This window comes from Nannospalax galili, unplaced genomic scaffold (assembly GCF_000622305.1).
Source record: "Nannospalax galili isolate Female #2095 unplaced genomic scaffold, S.galili_v1.0 scaffold87, whole genome shotgun sequence".
Lineage (NCBI taxonomy): Eukaryota > Metazoa > Chordata > Mammalia > Rodentia > Spalacidae > Nannospalax > Nannospalax galili.
In genome coordinates, this window is record NW_008360320.1 from 20883 (window position 1) to 35885 (window position 15003).

The 15003-nt window shown below is 40.2% G+C and overlaps 1 protein-coding gene across 1 annotated transcript in view; it reads left to right on the forward strand.

Moving 5' to 3' along the window:
* Positions 1–15003, forward strand: part of Neb (nebulin) — a gene marked incomplete at its 5' end in the record, with an annotated part of 124214 nt that overhangs the window by 17169 nt on the left and 92042 nt on the right. Inside the window, 11 exon segments of the mRNA XM_008825145.2 lie at positions 917–1228; positions 2187–2390; positions 4506–4610; positions 6022–6129; positions 8530–8841; positions 10291–10494; positions 11844–11948; positions 12090–12197; positions 12576–12887; positions 13679–13882; positions 14610–14714. Coding sequence (XP_008823367.1) covers positions 917–1228; positions 2187–2390; positions 4506–4610; positions 6022–6129; positions 8530–8841; positions 10291–10494; positions 11844–11948; positions 12090–12197; positions 12576–12887; positions 13679–13882; positions 14610–14714 — 2079 coding nt within the window.

A 15003-nucleotide genomic window follows, 5' to 3' on the forward strand; every position in this document is an offset into this window, starting at 1 on the left:
GAATGAGGCTTAGGGAGTCCTGGTATGGAGAGCTGTGCTATATACTTACCCCAAGAGGCCTGAGGATAGTAGTGCAGGCTAGGAGCATGTGGCCATTTTTTAGCTCACAATTCATTAGTATTCAGCATTTTCACATTGTTGGGCAAAAGATCTCTACAGCTTTTTCATGAAACCAAAGTCCCATACTTTTAAATAACAGAAATTTCCCATTTAAAAACCACCCCTAAGGGCTGGAGAAATGACTCAGTTGTTAAAAGCACTGAATGCTCTTGCAGAAGACCTGGTTTGGGTCCCAGCACCCACATACTGGCTGGCAACTGTCTATAACTCTAGTTACAAGGGATCTGACATTCTCTTCTGGCCTCCATAGGCATTACGCAACACTGGTGCACTTACATACATGTAGGCAAAACACTCATACACACAAAATAGAAATAAATTTAAAAAACTTTTTAAACTACCCCTCCTGGATTATATGTTTGCTCCTTCAGGCTATATGTGGCCCAGGAAATGTTTGTGTTCTATTTCTCAGCTTCCTAGGGAAAAGTCTGTGAGCCATGTGAGCAGGCTTGTAAGCATGTCCCCAGGTGTACTCTGGACAGACTTGCTGGTGGGAAGACTTCAGGGACTCTGGCATGGCTTGTGACTGTCATTGGACTCCCCCACTCGGTGTTCAATTTTGATTGCTTTTGCCAGTGTCTGATTCTTTGGGACTTCTAAAGGAGTAGTGGGAGTGGGGTTCTTATGTGGAGATGTGCCATGGAGCACAACACCTTCTTTGGAAGAAGCTTACCTCAAAGCATGCCATCACAGCAGCCTGTTGGAAGAACCTCTTTATCTGATTTCTCAGAAAAGCATCTCACAGAAGGCAGCAACCCTCTCTGCCTCCTCTCACGCTCTGCTTTCTCTCTTTCAGTACAAATACAAAGAAGCCTATCGGAAGCAATTGGGTCACCACATTGGCGCCCGAGCAATACACGATGACCCCAAGATGATGTGGTCCCTCCATGTCGCCAAAGTGCAGAGTGACCGAGAGTACAAGAAAGAATTTGAGAAATACAAGACAAGGTACAGCAGCCCAGTGGACATGCTTGGTATCGTTTTAGCCAAGAAATGTCAGACCTTGGTCAGTGATGTGGACTACAGACACCGGCTGCATGAATGGATCTGCCTGCCTGACCAGAATGATGTCATTCAGGCTCGGAAAGCATATGACCTCCAGAGTGATGTGAGTATCATCGGTGCAAGGTAAAATAGATTAGAAGCATGTCTGTGAAATTCTAATTAGTCTCAAGAGTCTGGAGTCTGTATGTTCCTAGAAGTATACAGTCAAATATCTGAAAGGCATCTCCCATAAAGCATCCTTCCTTAAAGGTATATGCAAAACGGGAAAGACTATATTACTATCAACTTTTGTTCAAAGAAGAAAAATGGAGAGAGAGAGAGAGAGAGAGAGAGAGAGAGAGAGAGAGAGAAAAAAAGTGGCCTTGTTGGCAGGGAGAAAATATTGAGGAGGAAAAAAGTGTATTGTTTTTTAATAAACATAGCCTTGTTGGCAGGGAGTAAATGGTGAGTAGGAAAAAAGTGTATTGTTTTTTAATAAACATATCTCATATCTTATACTTACAGGAAAGTGCTAAGACATTTTTGCTTTTCAAAATCAATTATTTAATACTAATAGTTAACTTGTCCTCTTGGGAATAAACTAAATAAATACCTAGTGTCTTTACAACAGTACATTTCCTTTACTTACTTGATATTTTGTGATTTTTAAAGATGGAAGTTAAGATGAGGATTTTTGTGATTGTAGTACTTTTATGCCATTGGTCTGTATATGTGGTTTGATTTGGAGTAATTGGGGCACATTTGCCAAGGCTTAAGAAGCACTGGTCTTGTGAGAAAGATCCTGTAAAACTTTCAAGGACAGGACAAAGCCTTAAAAAAATCAGGAAAAAAAATCTGCATAGGGTTCAACATTATGTGCCAATCAAGTGTTAGAGTGTGCTGGGAACTTTATCTGTTCAGCAGCATTCCTTTTTTTAACTTATCTTCACAAGCCTATATTGTATGCTGAGCCTATTTCCACCCACACCCCTACCATCGGTATTTCTGTTTCTTGGGTATGACTTGTTTTGTGACAATGAATCTGAAGCAGTAATTAATAGATCTTACCTATCTGTCTTCAGAATCTGTACAAGGCAGACCTCGAATGGATGAAAGGCATTGGATGGGTTCCAATTGGTTCCTTGGAAGTTGTTAAGGCCAAGAGGGCCACAGAGATACTAAGCGATAATATCTACCGTCAGCGTCCAGATAAATTGAAATTCACCAGTATAACTGACTCCCTGGAGCAGGTGCTGGCGAAGAACAATGCAATAAACATGAATAAGGTGAGTTTTCACTCCACCATTTGATGTCAGGAGTTACCATAGGCAAGGCAAAAACTCTGGAATGTTACTACACCTCAAAAGATCACTGTAAGGCTTATTTTAATAAGATTTTCTTTTTAATTCAATTTTTAAATTTTATTTATTTGTTCTTATTTTACTTGTACAAGTGTCTTGCTTGAATGTGTGTCATGCACCAGTGTTGTGTAATGGCCACAGAGGCCAGAAGAGGGTGCCGGATCCCCTGGGACTGGAGCTATAGATGGCTATAGCTGCCATGTGGGTGCTGAGAACCAAAGCTGGGTCCTCTGCATGAGCAGCCAGTGCTCTTACTACTGAGCCAGCCCTCCAGCCCCTTAATTTAATTTTTAAAGTGAGCATACAAAGTATTAGGTATCACTATGTTATTTTCAAACCGTATTTTGCTGGCTCTCTTCCATCTCATCCCTCCTCCCCTACCCCCTTGCATCCCCTGTGTAATCCTCTGCGCAGTTTCTTTTCTGCTTTCAAGTGATGTGTCCCTCTGGCCTCCTCTCACTTCCTCCATACTTCTTTTTATGCTTTCTTAGTCTCTTTTCTAGCTTTTTTTAGGCTTTGCACACATTTACACCATTGATACTTTCTATTATATTTTTTATTTATTATTTATTGATCGAATGATTTATATCCTGTGGGTTTGTGTGACATGAATGTGTGCCATGGCACACATGTGGGATTTAGAGGACAACTTCTGGAAGTTGATTTTCTCCTTTCACCATATGGGGCTCCCTGGGATCAAACTCAAGTTGTCAGGTGTGGTGGCAAGTACCTTTACCCAACAAGCTACTATACATACATACACACATATTACAACTAGAGTTCCCATATGATAGAGAACATGTGGTTTTTATCTTTCTGGATCACCGCCCTTAATATGAAATGATTTCTCCACTAAAATATCTTTATTACTTAGTGATACTGAACTCTTGTTTAAAATGCTATGAAAGGGGCTGGAAAGATGACTTAGCAGTGAAGAGCACTTGCTGTTCTTGTAGGGGACCTGGAATTGGTTCCCAGCACCAACACGGGAGTGGTTCACAACTGCCTTTAACTCCAGTTCCAGGGGATCTGACACACTTTCCTGGCCTCTGTGGGCATCTGCACACACATGATGCACGTTCTTATACCCAGACATATACACATACATATAAATTAAACAAATAAATAAATAATAAATTAAAAGGTGGATATGGAAAAAAGTAAAAAAGGGACCTGAAGTTGAGAAGGAGATGTTTTGGAGGGGGTTCAGGGGGAGTTGGGGGGTGGGAGTTAGAGGATAGATATGATCAAGATACATTGTATACACATATACAAAATTTTCAAAGACTGGCTGGAGAGATAGCTCAGTGGTTAAGAGCACTGGGCTCTTGCAGAGAACCCGAGTTCAATTCCCAGCACCCACATGGAGGCTAACAGCTGTCAGTAACTCCAGTTCCAGGGGATCTGATGCCCTCTTCTAACCTCGGGCATTGCATGACATGGGTGCACTTACACACATGCAGGCAATACACTCATACACATAAAATAAAAATAATAAATAAAATAAAACCTCAAAGAATAAATTTAAAATATTATTTTTAAAATATATACTATGGGCTGGGTGTGGTAGCACACACCTTCAATCCCAGGAGGCAGAGAGGCTGGCAGATCTCTATGAGTTCCTGGCTAACCTAATATATATATTACCATGATATATTATCATCATATAAAGCCTGGCATGATGGGCATGCTTGTAATTGCAGTACCTGGGAGGTGGAGGCAGGAGTTCGAAGTCATATATAATGGGTTTAAGCCGGCCTGGCCTATATGAAACTCTATCTCAAAAAATAAACAAAAAATGTTGTGTTACAATAATTCTTAGATTTCTAAATAAATACTGCAACTCAATTATGCTTTTCAAAACTGTTAAATTCTTTAATAGTTAAAAGCATTTATTTAAAGAATTTTAATAGGGAACAAAGGTAGGAATTTAATTAATGTTAATAAATTTGGTTCTACTTTATATAAAAGAGATATGACTGACACAATCAAAAATCAAAAGTGTGAACACCGAACTCCTCTTCCTCATTTTTTGAATAGCGCTTGTACACCGAAGCCTGGGACAATGACAAGAAAACCATCCATGTCATGCCTGACACGCCTGAAATCATGCTGGCCAAACTCAACCGAATCAACTACAGCGATGTGAGTGGACCAGAGAGCACTGAAATGTTTTGACTAATTTATTACCTATACTAAAACTGACATTATCAGTAGGAGAGACAGTTCATCCTTGTTTTAATCGTGGGTTTGTGGTGAGTCCACAAAGAAGGCCAACCTTCTGTTAACGCTCAGGAAGTGGAATGCTTATAGGGAAACTTTTCAGTAATGTCCCTCTAAAAGCCTTCCCTTCCAATCACCGTGGATAGTGTGTTCCTATAGTTAACCTCCACAAGTGCAGGCTCTGCACCTGCATGTTTAACCCTGACTTGAAAACAGTTTCTTAAAATACTGCACAGTACTGAATGTGTGTAGAGATTTTTTATTGTTATTGTCCCTGAATCTTATAGCATAATATCTATTTATGTAGATTTAAATTGTATTAAATATCATAAACAATATGGAGATGATTTAAAATACATAAAGTTAGGACATGCAAGGTGGAGTAGGCCTAGAATCCTAGCACTCAGGAGGAAGACTGAGGCAGGGGAATCATGAGTTTGAGTCTAGTCTGGGCTACGTAGCAAGTTCCAGGCCAGAGACTGAGCTGCATAGCATGTCCCTGTCTCAAAAGGAAAATGTCTGTAGGAGGATGTGTATAGGTTACATTACCCCCATTTATATAAGAGACTTGCATATCTAAGGACTTGGGGTGAAGTGAGAGTTCTTGGAACAAACCCTTCTTGGGTGCTGAGATACAACTGTTTCCAGGAAGTTCTTATGCTTTTTATTATTTTGCTCCTTCAATATGGTATTGGTATCACTTTTTGCTACTTGCAAGCATTTGTCTAGTCATTTCTATCAGAATGAATATTTTCAGAATGGCAGTTACCAAAATTTCAGGTCCATAGGCTGATCAAGGTCCACCATGGTAGTCCACAGGCGCTGGGTTTTTCATAAAATCAAATGCATTCCATTTTAAAGCATTATCCTTATTCTTTTTCCTTCTTTAGTATTTAAGATGGTCATTTTTGCCATGTGTGATGGTGCACACCTTTAATCCTAGCACTCAGAAAGCAGAGGCAGGCAGAGCTCTGTGAGTTTAAGACCAGCCTGGTACATATTGAGACCATAACCCTCCCCCGACCTGCCCATTAAGGATGGCCATTTTTACATTATGATTGCACTAGTAAATAGTTGCTTTTTTTACATATAATTGTTTAGAAAAATAAAAATTTTGGCAACCAAATATTGATATATTCCCAAACTTTTGAAATTTGCAAGTCAGTAAAATCCTGTTTTGAACACATGGTCAAGTGTCCATGGTTTATGAACCTCCCAGAATATTTGACTTTGGGGATTTGTTTCAGTGGTTTAAATAAGGAGAGATAAAATCTAACAAAAATCAGCTTCATTTCTTCTGAAGGGCGTGGTGATAACAACTCTCTTTCCACAGAAACTCTACAAACTGGCCCTGGAGGAGTCCAGGAAGGAAGGTTATGACCTGCGCTTGGATGCCATTCCCATCCAAGCAGCCAAGGCTTCAAGAGATATTGCCAGTGATGTAAGTTGATATTTTAAAAGGCAGATTTTCTCTCAAAGATGTTGTCAAGTGGCAATTTTCAGAGTTTTTCTTGCCAGAATTTTGGTTGTCTCTCCAAATCTCCATTAGTAGCTTCCCCATATACAGGGTCACAAATGAAAAAGAAAGGAAGGGAAGAAAAGAAGGCACTAAACATTGTGTCCAACATCTGGTAGCCAGTCAGAAAGAGCTTTGAAAAAGACAGCTTAATGAGGCTGGAGAGATGGCTCAGTGGTTACGAGTACTGGCTGCTCTTGCAGAGGACCTAAGTTTAGTTCCCAGCACCCACATGGTGGCTAACAGCTGTCCAAAACTCCAGATCCAAGAGACCCAGCACCCTCTTCTGACCTCTGCAAGCATTGCACAACATGGGTGCACCTACATACGTGCAAGCAAAACACCCACATAAAAGAAAAATAAATAAGTCAAAATTAGAAACAAATACAGCTTTAAAAAGAGACAATAAAGAAAACCTGCAGATTTTCTCTATTTTTGTTTTCTGATGCTGGGATAGAACCCAGGCAGGGACTTGTGCATACTAGGTGATGGTTCTACCACTGAGCTGTGTCCCTAGTTCATATTGTTTCAGAAATTGAGCAGTAGTTAATCCAGATGTTTGTGAAATTAAAATGGTTTATATCACAGGTAAATATTCTTGTGACATGAAAAGAAGGTTGGCTAGTGGAGGTGGCTAATGGTGGGCATGGTTTAGAGGTCTTTCATATTTTGTAATTCTCAGGAGCATCTCTTGTAAGAAGTTCCTAACAGCAGTCAACAAACTGTGTGAAGCAAATGAGATTGAGGTGTTTTCCTTTTTTTCCCTCAGCACTCACTTGCCTCTTCTCTCCTTTTCTGCACACAAGAAACATCTTCAGAGAGTGCCCATGTCCTATGCACCCAGCTTCCTCCTTAAGACATAAATCTAAGGCCAAGCATACTGGCACATGCCTTTAATCCCGGTATTCAGGAGGCAGAGGCAGGTGGATATTTGTGGGTTTGAGGCCAGCCTGGTCTACTCAGAGACACTTCTTAAAAAAAAAAAAAAAAAAAAGGTATATGCCAGGCATGGTAGCGCACGCCTTTAATCCCAGCACTTGGGAGGCAGAGGCAGGCGGATCTCTGTGAGTTCGAGGCCAGCCTGGTCTACATAGAGAGTTCCAGGTCAGCTGGGACTACAGGGAGACCCTGTCTCAAAAAAAAAGAAGACCAAAAGAACAAAGGTGTAAATCCAGACTTCCCCTGAAAGAGTCCAAGACCTTCATTCCTTCAGTTATCAAGGCATGGTCACTCAGCTGCTAAGCTGGATATACTTAGTCTGCAACCCTCAGGGTTAATTGGACCATGATGTATTATTCTTGAATTGTAAAAGTAGATTCTTAACCCTAAGATACAATTCTCTCGGTGAAACTTCAGTAAGGAGTATACTTCCTGGTGGCACATGAACACTACCTAAATGTAATGTATATCATTGACCAAGGAATTCATTATAAGGTATAACTACAAGGGAGATATTCTAAGATATTTTTAATGTCTAATCATTTTATCAAAGGAGAAAAAAAAAAAGAAAACCAGTCTTATTAAGGAATCCAGTGTATACTGGGTAATGTAGTTTAGAGAAAATGGAAGAGTTAGAAATAAGGAGTTCTGCAGTCTAGGCTCAGCCCTGCTACGTACTTGTCCTGTGATCACCAGGTTCCTATTTTATAGTTGGGTAGATGATATTCATGTATGTTCATCTTAATAGTAGTGGGGAAAATACAGATAAATAGTGTGTGTTCTTATTGTCAGACTCAATATCTCTGTAGCATTACTATACCAACATTTCAATTATCTAAACAAAAAGCCTGACTCTTAAATTTAGTTTTTAAGATTGGGTCTGAACTTGGAGGCCACTTGTTCTCCCAGATATCTAACCATCTGTCTCCGGGAACTGCCCTGATGGAACTGTCTTGTTGGAACCCTGTCTCTGGAACTCTGTCCTTGAGTCAGGCCCCACGCATAATTTTATTCAAAATGTTTTCTCCAGCTTCAACTGGGGAAGTACAAGTTTGGCTCCAACCTAATTGTAACTGACCATATGGCATTTTCATCCCTAGTTCTAGAATATCTCCTTTATGTAACCTTCTCAACCTCCACTGTGTTCAGTGGAGATGCGTGCACAGCCTTTCGGCACTTTAATATTAGTTAGTTCTCAAGCATACCCACATTCATTCATTATCTTTTTGGGGTGGAGAAACAAAATGAGCTTGCCAAGGAAATGAGATCAAGTGCCCAGGTCAGAAGACACAAGAGTACATGGTTTTACTGGGGTTGATTAAAAGTCTTTAGTCCAGATTACATCCATTTATAAAAGCCATTCCTACACGCCTTTTCTTTCTTTAGTACAAATACAAAGAAGGCTACCGCAAACAGCTGGGCCACCACATTGGGGCCCGGAACATCAAGGATGACCCCAAGATGATGTGGTCCATCCACGTGGCCAAGATCCAGAGTGACAGGGAGTACAAGAAGGACTTTGAAAAGTGGAAGACCAAGTTCAGCAGCCCAGTGGACATGCTGGGGGTGGTGCTGGCCAAGAAGTGCCAGATCCTTGTGAGTGACATAGACTATAAGCACCCTCTGCACGAGTGGACCTGCCTGCCAGATCAGAATGATGTCATTCAGGCTCGAAAGGCCTATGACCTGCAGAGTGATGTGAGTTGCTCTGATATTCCTTAACCATATATTTAAACAGTTTAAAGTTGGTGGCAGAGGTAGGGTGTGTGTGTTTAGGGATCCTACATTTTTAGCGCTATGAGTCTTTGGGAAGTCCAATAAAATCTGTGAACCCTTCTCAACACAGTGTTATGAAATGCATAAAATAAGTTCAAGGGAAACCAATAATTGAATACAGTTATGAAAATATTAAACTAAATCTGTGATATAGTAATATGTGTGCATATATATACACATATGTACACTCACTTTCTTGCTTAACACGTTAAATAATTGCAGCCATAGTGTAATGACTAACTCTGTAAGATCTGTAGAACATATGACAGTGTTTGTAATGTCTGTTGCTAAGTCACATGTAGTGTTTAGAGTGCAATAATCCATTGCCTGTACTTTTAATCACAACTGCTATAATGAAAACAAGGATTATTATATTTTTCTGTCCAAGTTCATTGATGTCAGGTTGAGAATTCCTAATTTAAAGCAAACTAATTTTCCAAATGGATTGATTGCATCCTTTTATTGACTCCTTTTCTTATAGGCGCTATCAATTATAAAACTTTTGGGTGAAAGTTAAGGAATGAGTCATGCACATTTCGAGAAACTTTCTAGGAAACTGGAAAATGATAGTGCCCAGAAACATGCAAGGTAGTTCTGGTATCAGCAGTAGATGTCCTTCAATGCTCAAACTGGTATAGTAGTGTCTGGTTCTGATCAGGCACTTACTAAACAGTTTTTGGAAAACTTATAAAAGTAATGGCATTGTAAAAATATAGGAAAGTTCTTCCAAAACCATAAAAACTAAAGAGTTAACTTTACTTATAAGAAAAATAGCCAGTTATTTACAGACAATTATTTTAATTCAGACAACAAATTTAAGTAAACGGTCTTAGGATAAAGTAAAACAGAAAGTTATATGCAGTCTGATTTAGGAGCACACGCAAACATATGAAAAAAAAAAAAACCTGTTGTTTTTATTTTTCACCAGAAAGCATATTAATTCACATGTGGTCAGTTGAGAGTATTCACGCTTGTGTCTATCATGTGACTAGCTGTGAAGCCCACGAATGGATCAGACAGGAGCTTGCTGTCTTCTAAGAGTATTATTTCAACACGAAGCAGTATGGGCATCACAACAGAAAATAAGTGCCTTGTTCCAGGAGGCGGGCAGTGATTTCCTTAATGTGGTTTTTTTACCTCCAAAACTGAAGAGATTTTATGGATTGTTCTTTTTCTTTTCTGAAAAAATTATTTTATGGATCTTAAGAGCAGCAATTATTGGCCATTTCAAACAAATAGTCTGATGGATCTTCCTAAAGTTATACGCAAATAAGATTCCAATAGTTATTTGTATGTGTTCAATCAAACACAGTCAGGTACCGGGATGACTAGGTAACGTCTGTGAATGGCTGATGTGTTTTTTGTTTTCAGGCTGTGTACAAGGCTGATTTGGAGTGGCTGAGGGGCATTGGATGGGTCCCCATTGGCTCTGTAGAGGTCGAGAAGGTGAAGAGAGCGGGAGAAATCCTGAGTGACAGGAAGTATCGCCAGCCTGCAGACCAGCTCAAGTTCACATGCATTCCTGACACCCCTGAAATTGTCCTGGCAAAAAATAATGCCATCACTGTGAGCAAGGTGGGTCCTCAATGACTTCCTGCTACCAGAGACATGGCTCCACTGGACTTGGCCTGTGAAGTAACAAACGGCCATGGAACAGGAGCGGGAGTATGGGTCTGAGTCTCCACAAGCCTTCTGCAGAGCACCTTCTGGAATTCTAGCCAGCTCTCTGTGCTCTTCTACAAATGTGCCCTCTAACCCTGTGTGCATGTGAACGCGGAGCCTGGGATGATTTCCCTAGAGCAGTACACAGACCCTTGTCAGCTAGGACCTGGAGATATGGACAGCATTACCTTTCCCTGCATGGAACACTCCCCCGGGAAGAGCAGACATAGACCTCTGGTATTCTTGGTCCATCTTGTAAGGAATATAAACCACAAAGCACAGTGTCTCATGCAAGTGTCAGTACACAACTCGGTTTAGTTGTCTGGTTTGCCAGTTTAAGTTATGGAAATCCACTTTTGAAAGTGAACTGTTATTGTTGCTTGTAGTGTATGACACAAGACAGATGATCACTTCTTTTCTCCACAGTTCTGTTTATTCTTTATCAAATGAGTAGTCCCTTAATATGCACATTTATACTAAACTGAACTTAACTGAATTCTTCTGACCCTACCTGGATGTCTTCCAGACATTCTAGTAATGAGAGTGACTGCTCAAAACAAACAGGGAATTGCCTCAAGAGCAAACTCCAGGTTTGTGGTATAAAACAAACCACATACATACATATACATACAAATATAAAAACATGCAACCACAAAAGCACACACACAAACACACAAATTCAAAAACACACAAATACAAAAACATACACATGCACACGTACAACACATACATATACATATAAACAAATACACGTACAAACATATACACACATAAAGCACAACATACACCCAGACCACACACGCATACACACAAATATTAAGGACCTACTGTGGCTCAGGCATTTTACATATTATAATCTCTTAAATATTTAATTAAAAATATACAATTCTCTTTAGGCAGGAATGTGAAGAGCTGTGTGCCTTTCTCAAGATCACATAGCTTACAAAGAATACAGTTTGAAGATGACTTTGTATTGTATCAGAGTTGTGTGACCAAGTTCCATCTCTGGAGGGTCTAAGATTAAGACTGTGATTCACTGGTGAAATGAGTTCATAATTAGACCACTGTGCTGGCTTAGATCAACACTGAGACCATGTGATAGCTGTTTAAATATTGCCCTGCTTTACTTCCTACTACCTCTTTGCTTCCCTCACCTCCAAATAACCTTACGATATTTATTTACAGTAAAATATGAGTTAAATATGGCAATAACTGTGATGTTACTGGCTTCAGTAGAAGGCTCAGTTCTTCTTCTCCCACAGCATTTATACACAGAAGCTTGGGATGCGGACAAAGCCTCCATCCACGTGATGCCAGACACGCCAGAAATCCTGCTGGCCAAGAGCAATTCTGCCAATATCAGCCAGGTAAGGAGATGCCCTGGTGTTATTTAAGCCTTTGTAGAAGTCACTAAAATGCTTTTTCACTTTAATAATTTCTTCTCTGGGAGAGGCCTGTTGACTTTCTAAATTATTTTGGTTTTCTGTTGTGTTTTGCCTTCTACCTAGAAACTTTATACCAAGGGATGGGACGAATCAAAGATGAAGGACTACGATCTGAGAGAAGATGCCATTTCCATCAAAAGTGCCAAGGCCTCCAGGGACATTGCCAGTGATGTGAGTTCCTTCCCTGTTGCCCTTGCTCTGCACAGTGCTGAGCAACTCCAAGTCTGGCCAATGCACCCCACTTTGCAATTGCTTCTATGCACATTTCCCCAGACCTTCCTCCTGTTTCACAGAGAATACATTTTGGAATTATAATTAAAATTGATGCAAGGAAAGTTCCCACCAATGAGGAAATATGATTAGAGTTATTTTTTGATAGTATAAAGCTGTTCAGACAGTATTAAAGTTATTAAGAAAGTATAAAATCTGTTCAGAGATGGCCAAATGTTTGAGGTATGAAATTCTTGTGCATTTCATGTGATCAGTAGTTGATAGCATGGAGTGTCTTTCTAAAGCTTGGTTTCTAACCCTCGGTTTCTGGCACTCTAGTATAAATACAAAGAAGCCTATGAGAGACAAAAAGGCCACCACATTGGAGCCCAAAGCGTTGAAGATGATCCCAGGATTATGTGTGCCATGAATGCAGGCAAGATTCACAGTGACAGGTTGTACAAGAAGGAATTTCAGAAGTGGAAGACCAAGTTCAGCAGCCCAGTGGACATGCTGGGGCTGGTGCTGGCCAAGAAGTGTCAGACCCTGGTCAGCGATATCGATTATCGCAACTACCTGCATAACTGGACGTGCCTGCCTGATCAAAACGACATTATCCAAGCAAAGAAAGCCTATGACCTGCAGAGTGATGTATGTAACATGAACTTGAGGAAAGAGGGATTGGGGAGACAAGGATTTGTTAGCTGCTCAGTCAGGGCCTGTGGGTGTACACAACCCAGCCTGGGCTGTGAGGAGAGGTGGGAGTTATGTTATGGAAAGCAAAACAGGGATGAGGCGCCCCACTGGGGTTCTGTCTTTTACTTTCCATCTATTTCTTCATGTCATTTGTAATTTCTGGCAATTCAAACAAATACAATGCATCTGAATGTTTTAAAATAATTATCACTATTACACTAGTCCCAGAACACTGAAAAGTATTTCATTGAGTTTTTTATTACAAGATTAAAATGGAATGAGATTCAATAAAATTTCCCTTAAAAAATTTTTTTGGTCTTTTTTGAGATAGGGTCTCCCTGTAGTCCCAGCTGGTCTAGAACTTGCTATGTAGACCAGGCTGGCCTCTAACTCACAGAGACCTGACTGCCTCTGCCTCCAAAGCACTGGTATTAAAAAAGGTATGTGCCACCACACCTGCCCCTTACATTCTTTTAAGTTATATAATTTTTTAAAATATCAAATAATTATATCATGGAATTGATAATGTTACTATTCATGGATAGTATGAATAACTATGCTTTCACAAATAATGTTTGTCATCAATAGTAAAAACCCTGAATCCATAAGACGGTATGTCTTCTTTGTGCAGAACCAGCATCCTCTGTGCTTCCCCTCCCCTCCCTGCCCCTCCACCAGAACCTTTGGTTTTCAGCTAACAGAGGGCTTGCTAACATTTAGCATACTTTGGTCTAACATCTTTGCAGAGCGTGTATAAAGCAGACTTGGAATGGCTTCGAGGCATTGGCTGGATGCCAGAAGGCTCTGTAGAAATGACCAGAGTGAAAGGTGCTCAAGACCTCGTGAATGAAAGGCTGTATAGGACGCGACCAGAAGCCTTGAAGTTCACCTCCATTGTTGACACTCCAGAAGTTGTGCTAGCAAAAGCCAATTCTCTGCAAATGAGTGAGGTAAGAGCAGTTTAACTACCAAGATTTCATGTTTCTGGATGGATGGTTAGATAATGGCGCTGAAACTGAGGAGACAGATTGTTGTCTTCAAAAAATCACACTGCGGGGAGCAAGTCTGAGGGCCTCTTGATTAGCTTATTGAACTCACATTGAAGGTAGAACTCTAACCGAGGGAATGTGCCTTCCTCTCAAACAGACTTGGAAGCACGAAACCAAAAGAATGCCATGTCATTGAGGGAAATAAGTATTTATTTAACTCGTATTAATGCTAAGGCATGGAACATAATACTATATAATAAAGAGTGCAACATTGCACGAATCAAGATTCCCTAGAGAAACAGATTCAATAGGCTCTTTCTATAAACGCGTATGTAGAAAGAGAGGTGGTGAAATCTTAAGAAATTGGTTCATGCAGCTACGCAGGCTGGTAATTCCAAAATCTGCAAGACAGGGAAGAACAGCTGTTCAATGTTGAAGAGTATATTACAGCCTTCAACTGACTGGGCGAGGCCCATCCACACAATGGAAAGTACTTTGCTTTATTCAAAGTCTACTGAATAATACTGGATCAGATATTTTAGTACCACTGCCTACTCAAATTGAAACATCAAATTAACCATTATAAACACATATAGAAACATTTGCTTCTAGATAAAAGAGCTGCTAAGGTTTAATGTTTCAGATATCTTTTCTCTGCTGCTGAGTTATGTTTTCCTTCTGTCCGCAGAGGCTGTATCAGGAAGCCTGGAATAAAGATAAAAGCAACATCAGTATTCCTTTGGAGACCCCAGTCATGCTGCAGGCTCAGATCAATGCCTTGCAGATCAGCAATGTAAGAGAAATAAACACAGAGTGCAAAAGCCTTAATCTGTGAGCTGAGAGAGTGGTATAATGGACAGTTACCTATCTGTGTCATGTCCATGGCTTTTGGTGCCAGGTTTTTTTTAATCTCTCATTAATGGAAATTTTGTCTTTTAAAAGTTAGTATAAATACATGGTTGAATGTCTAGACTGCCAGAATTAGGGTGTCTGAGTTCTATAGGTGTTTCCTCTTCAACCTTGAAACCATCTTCCCATAGCCAATGCCTATGGCTTAATTCCTTATGGAAGATTAGTCAAGT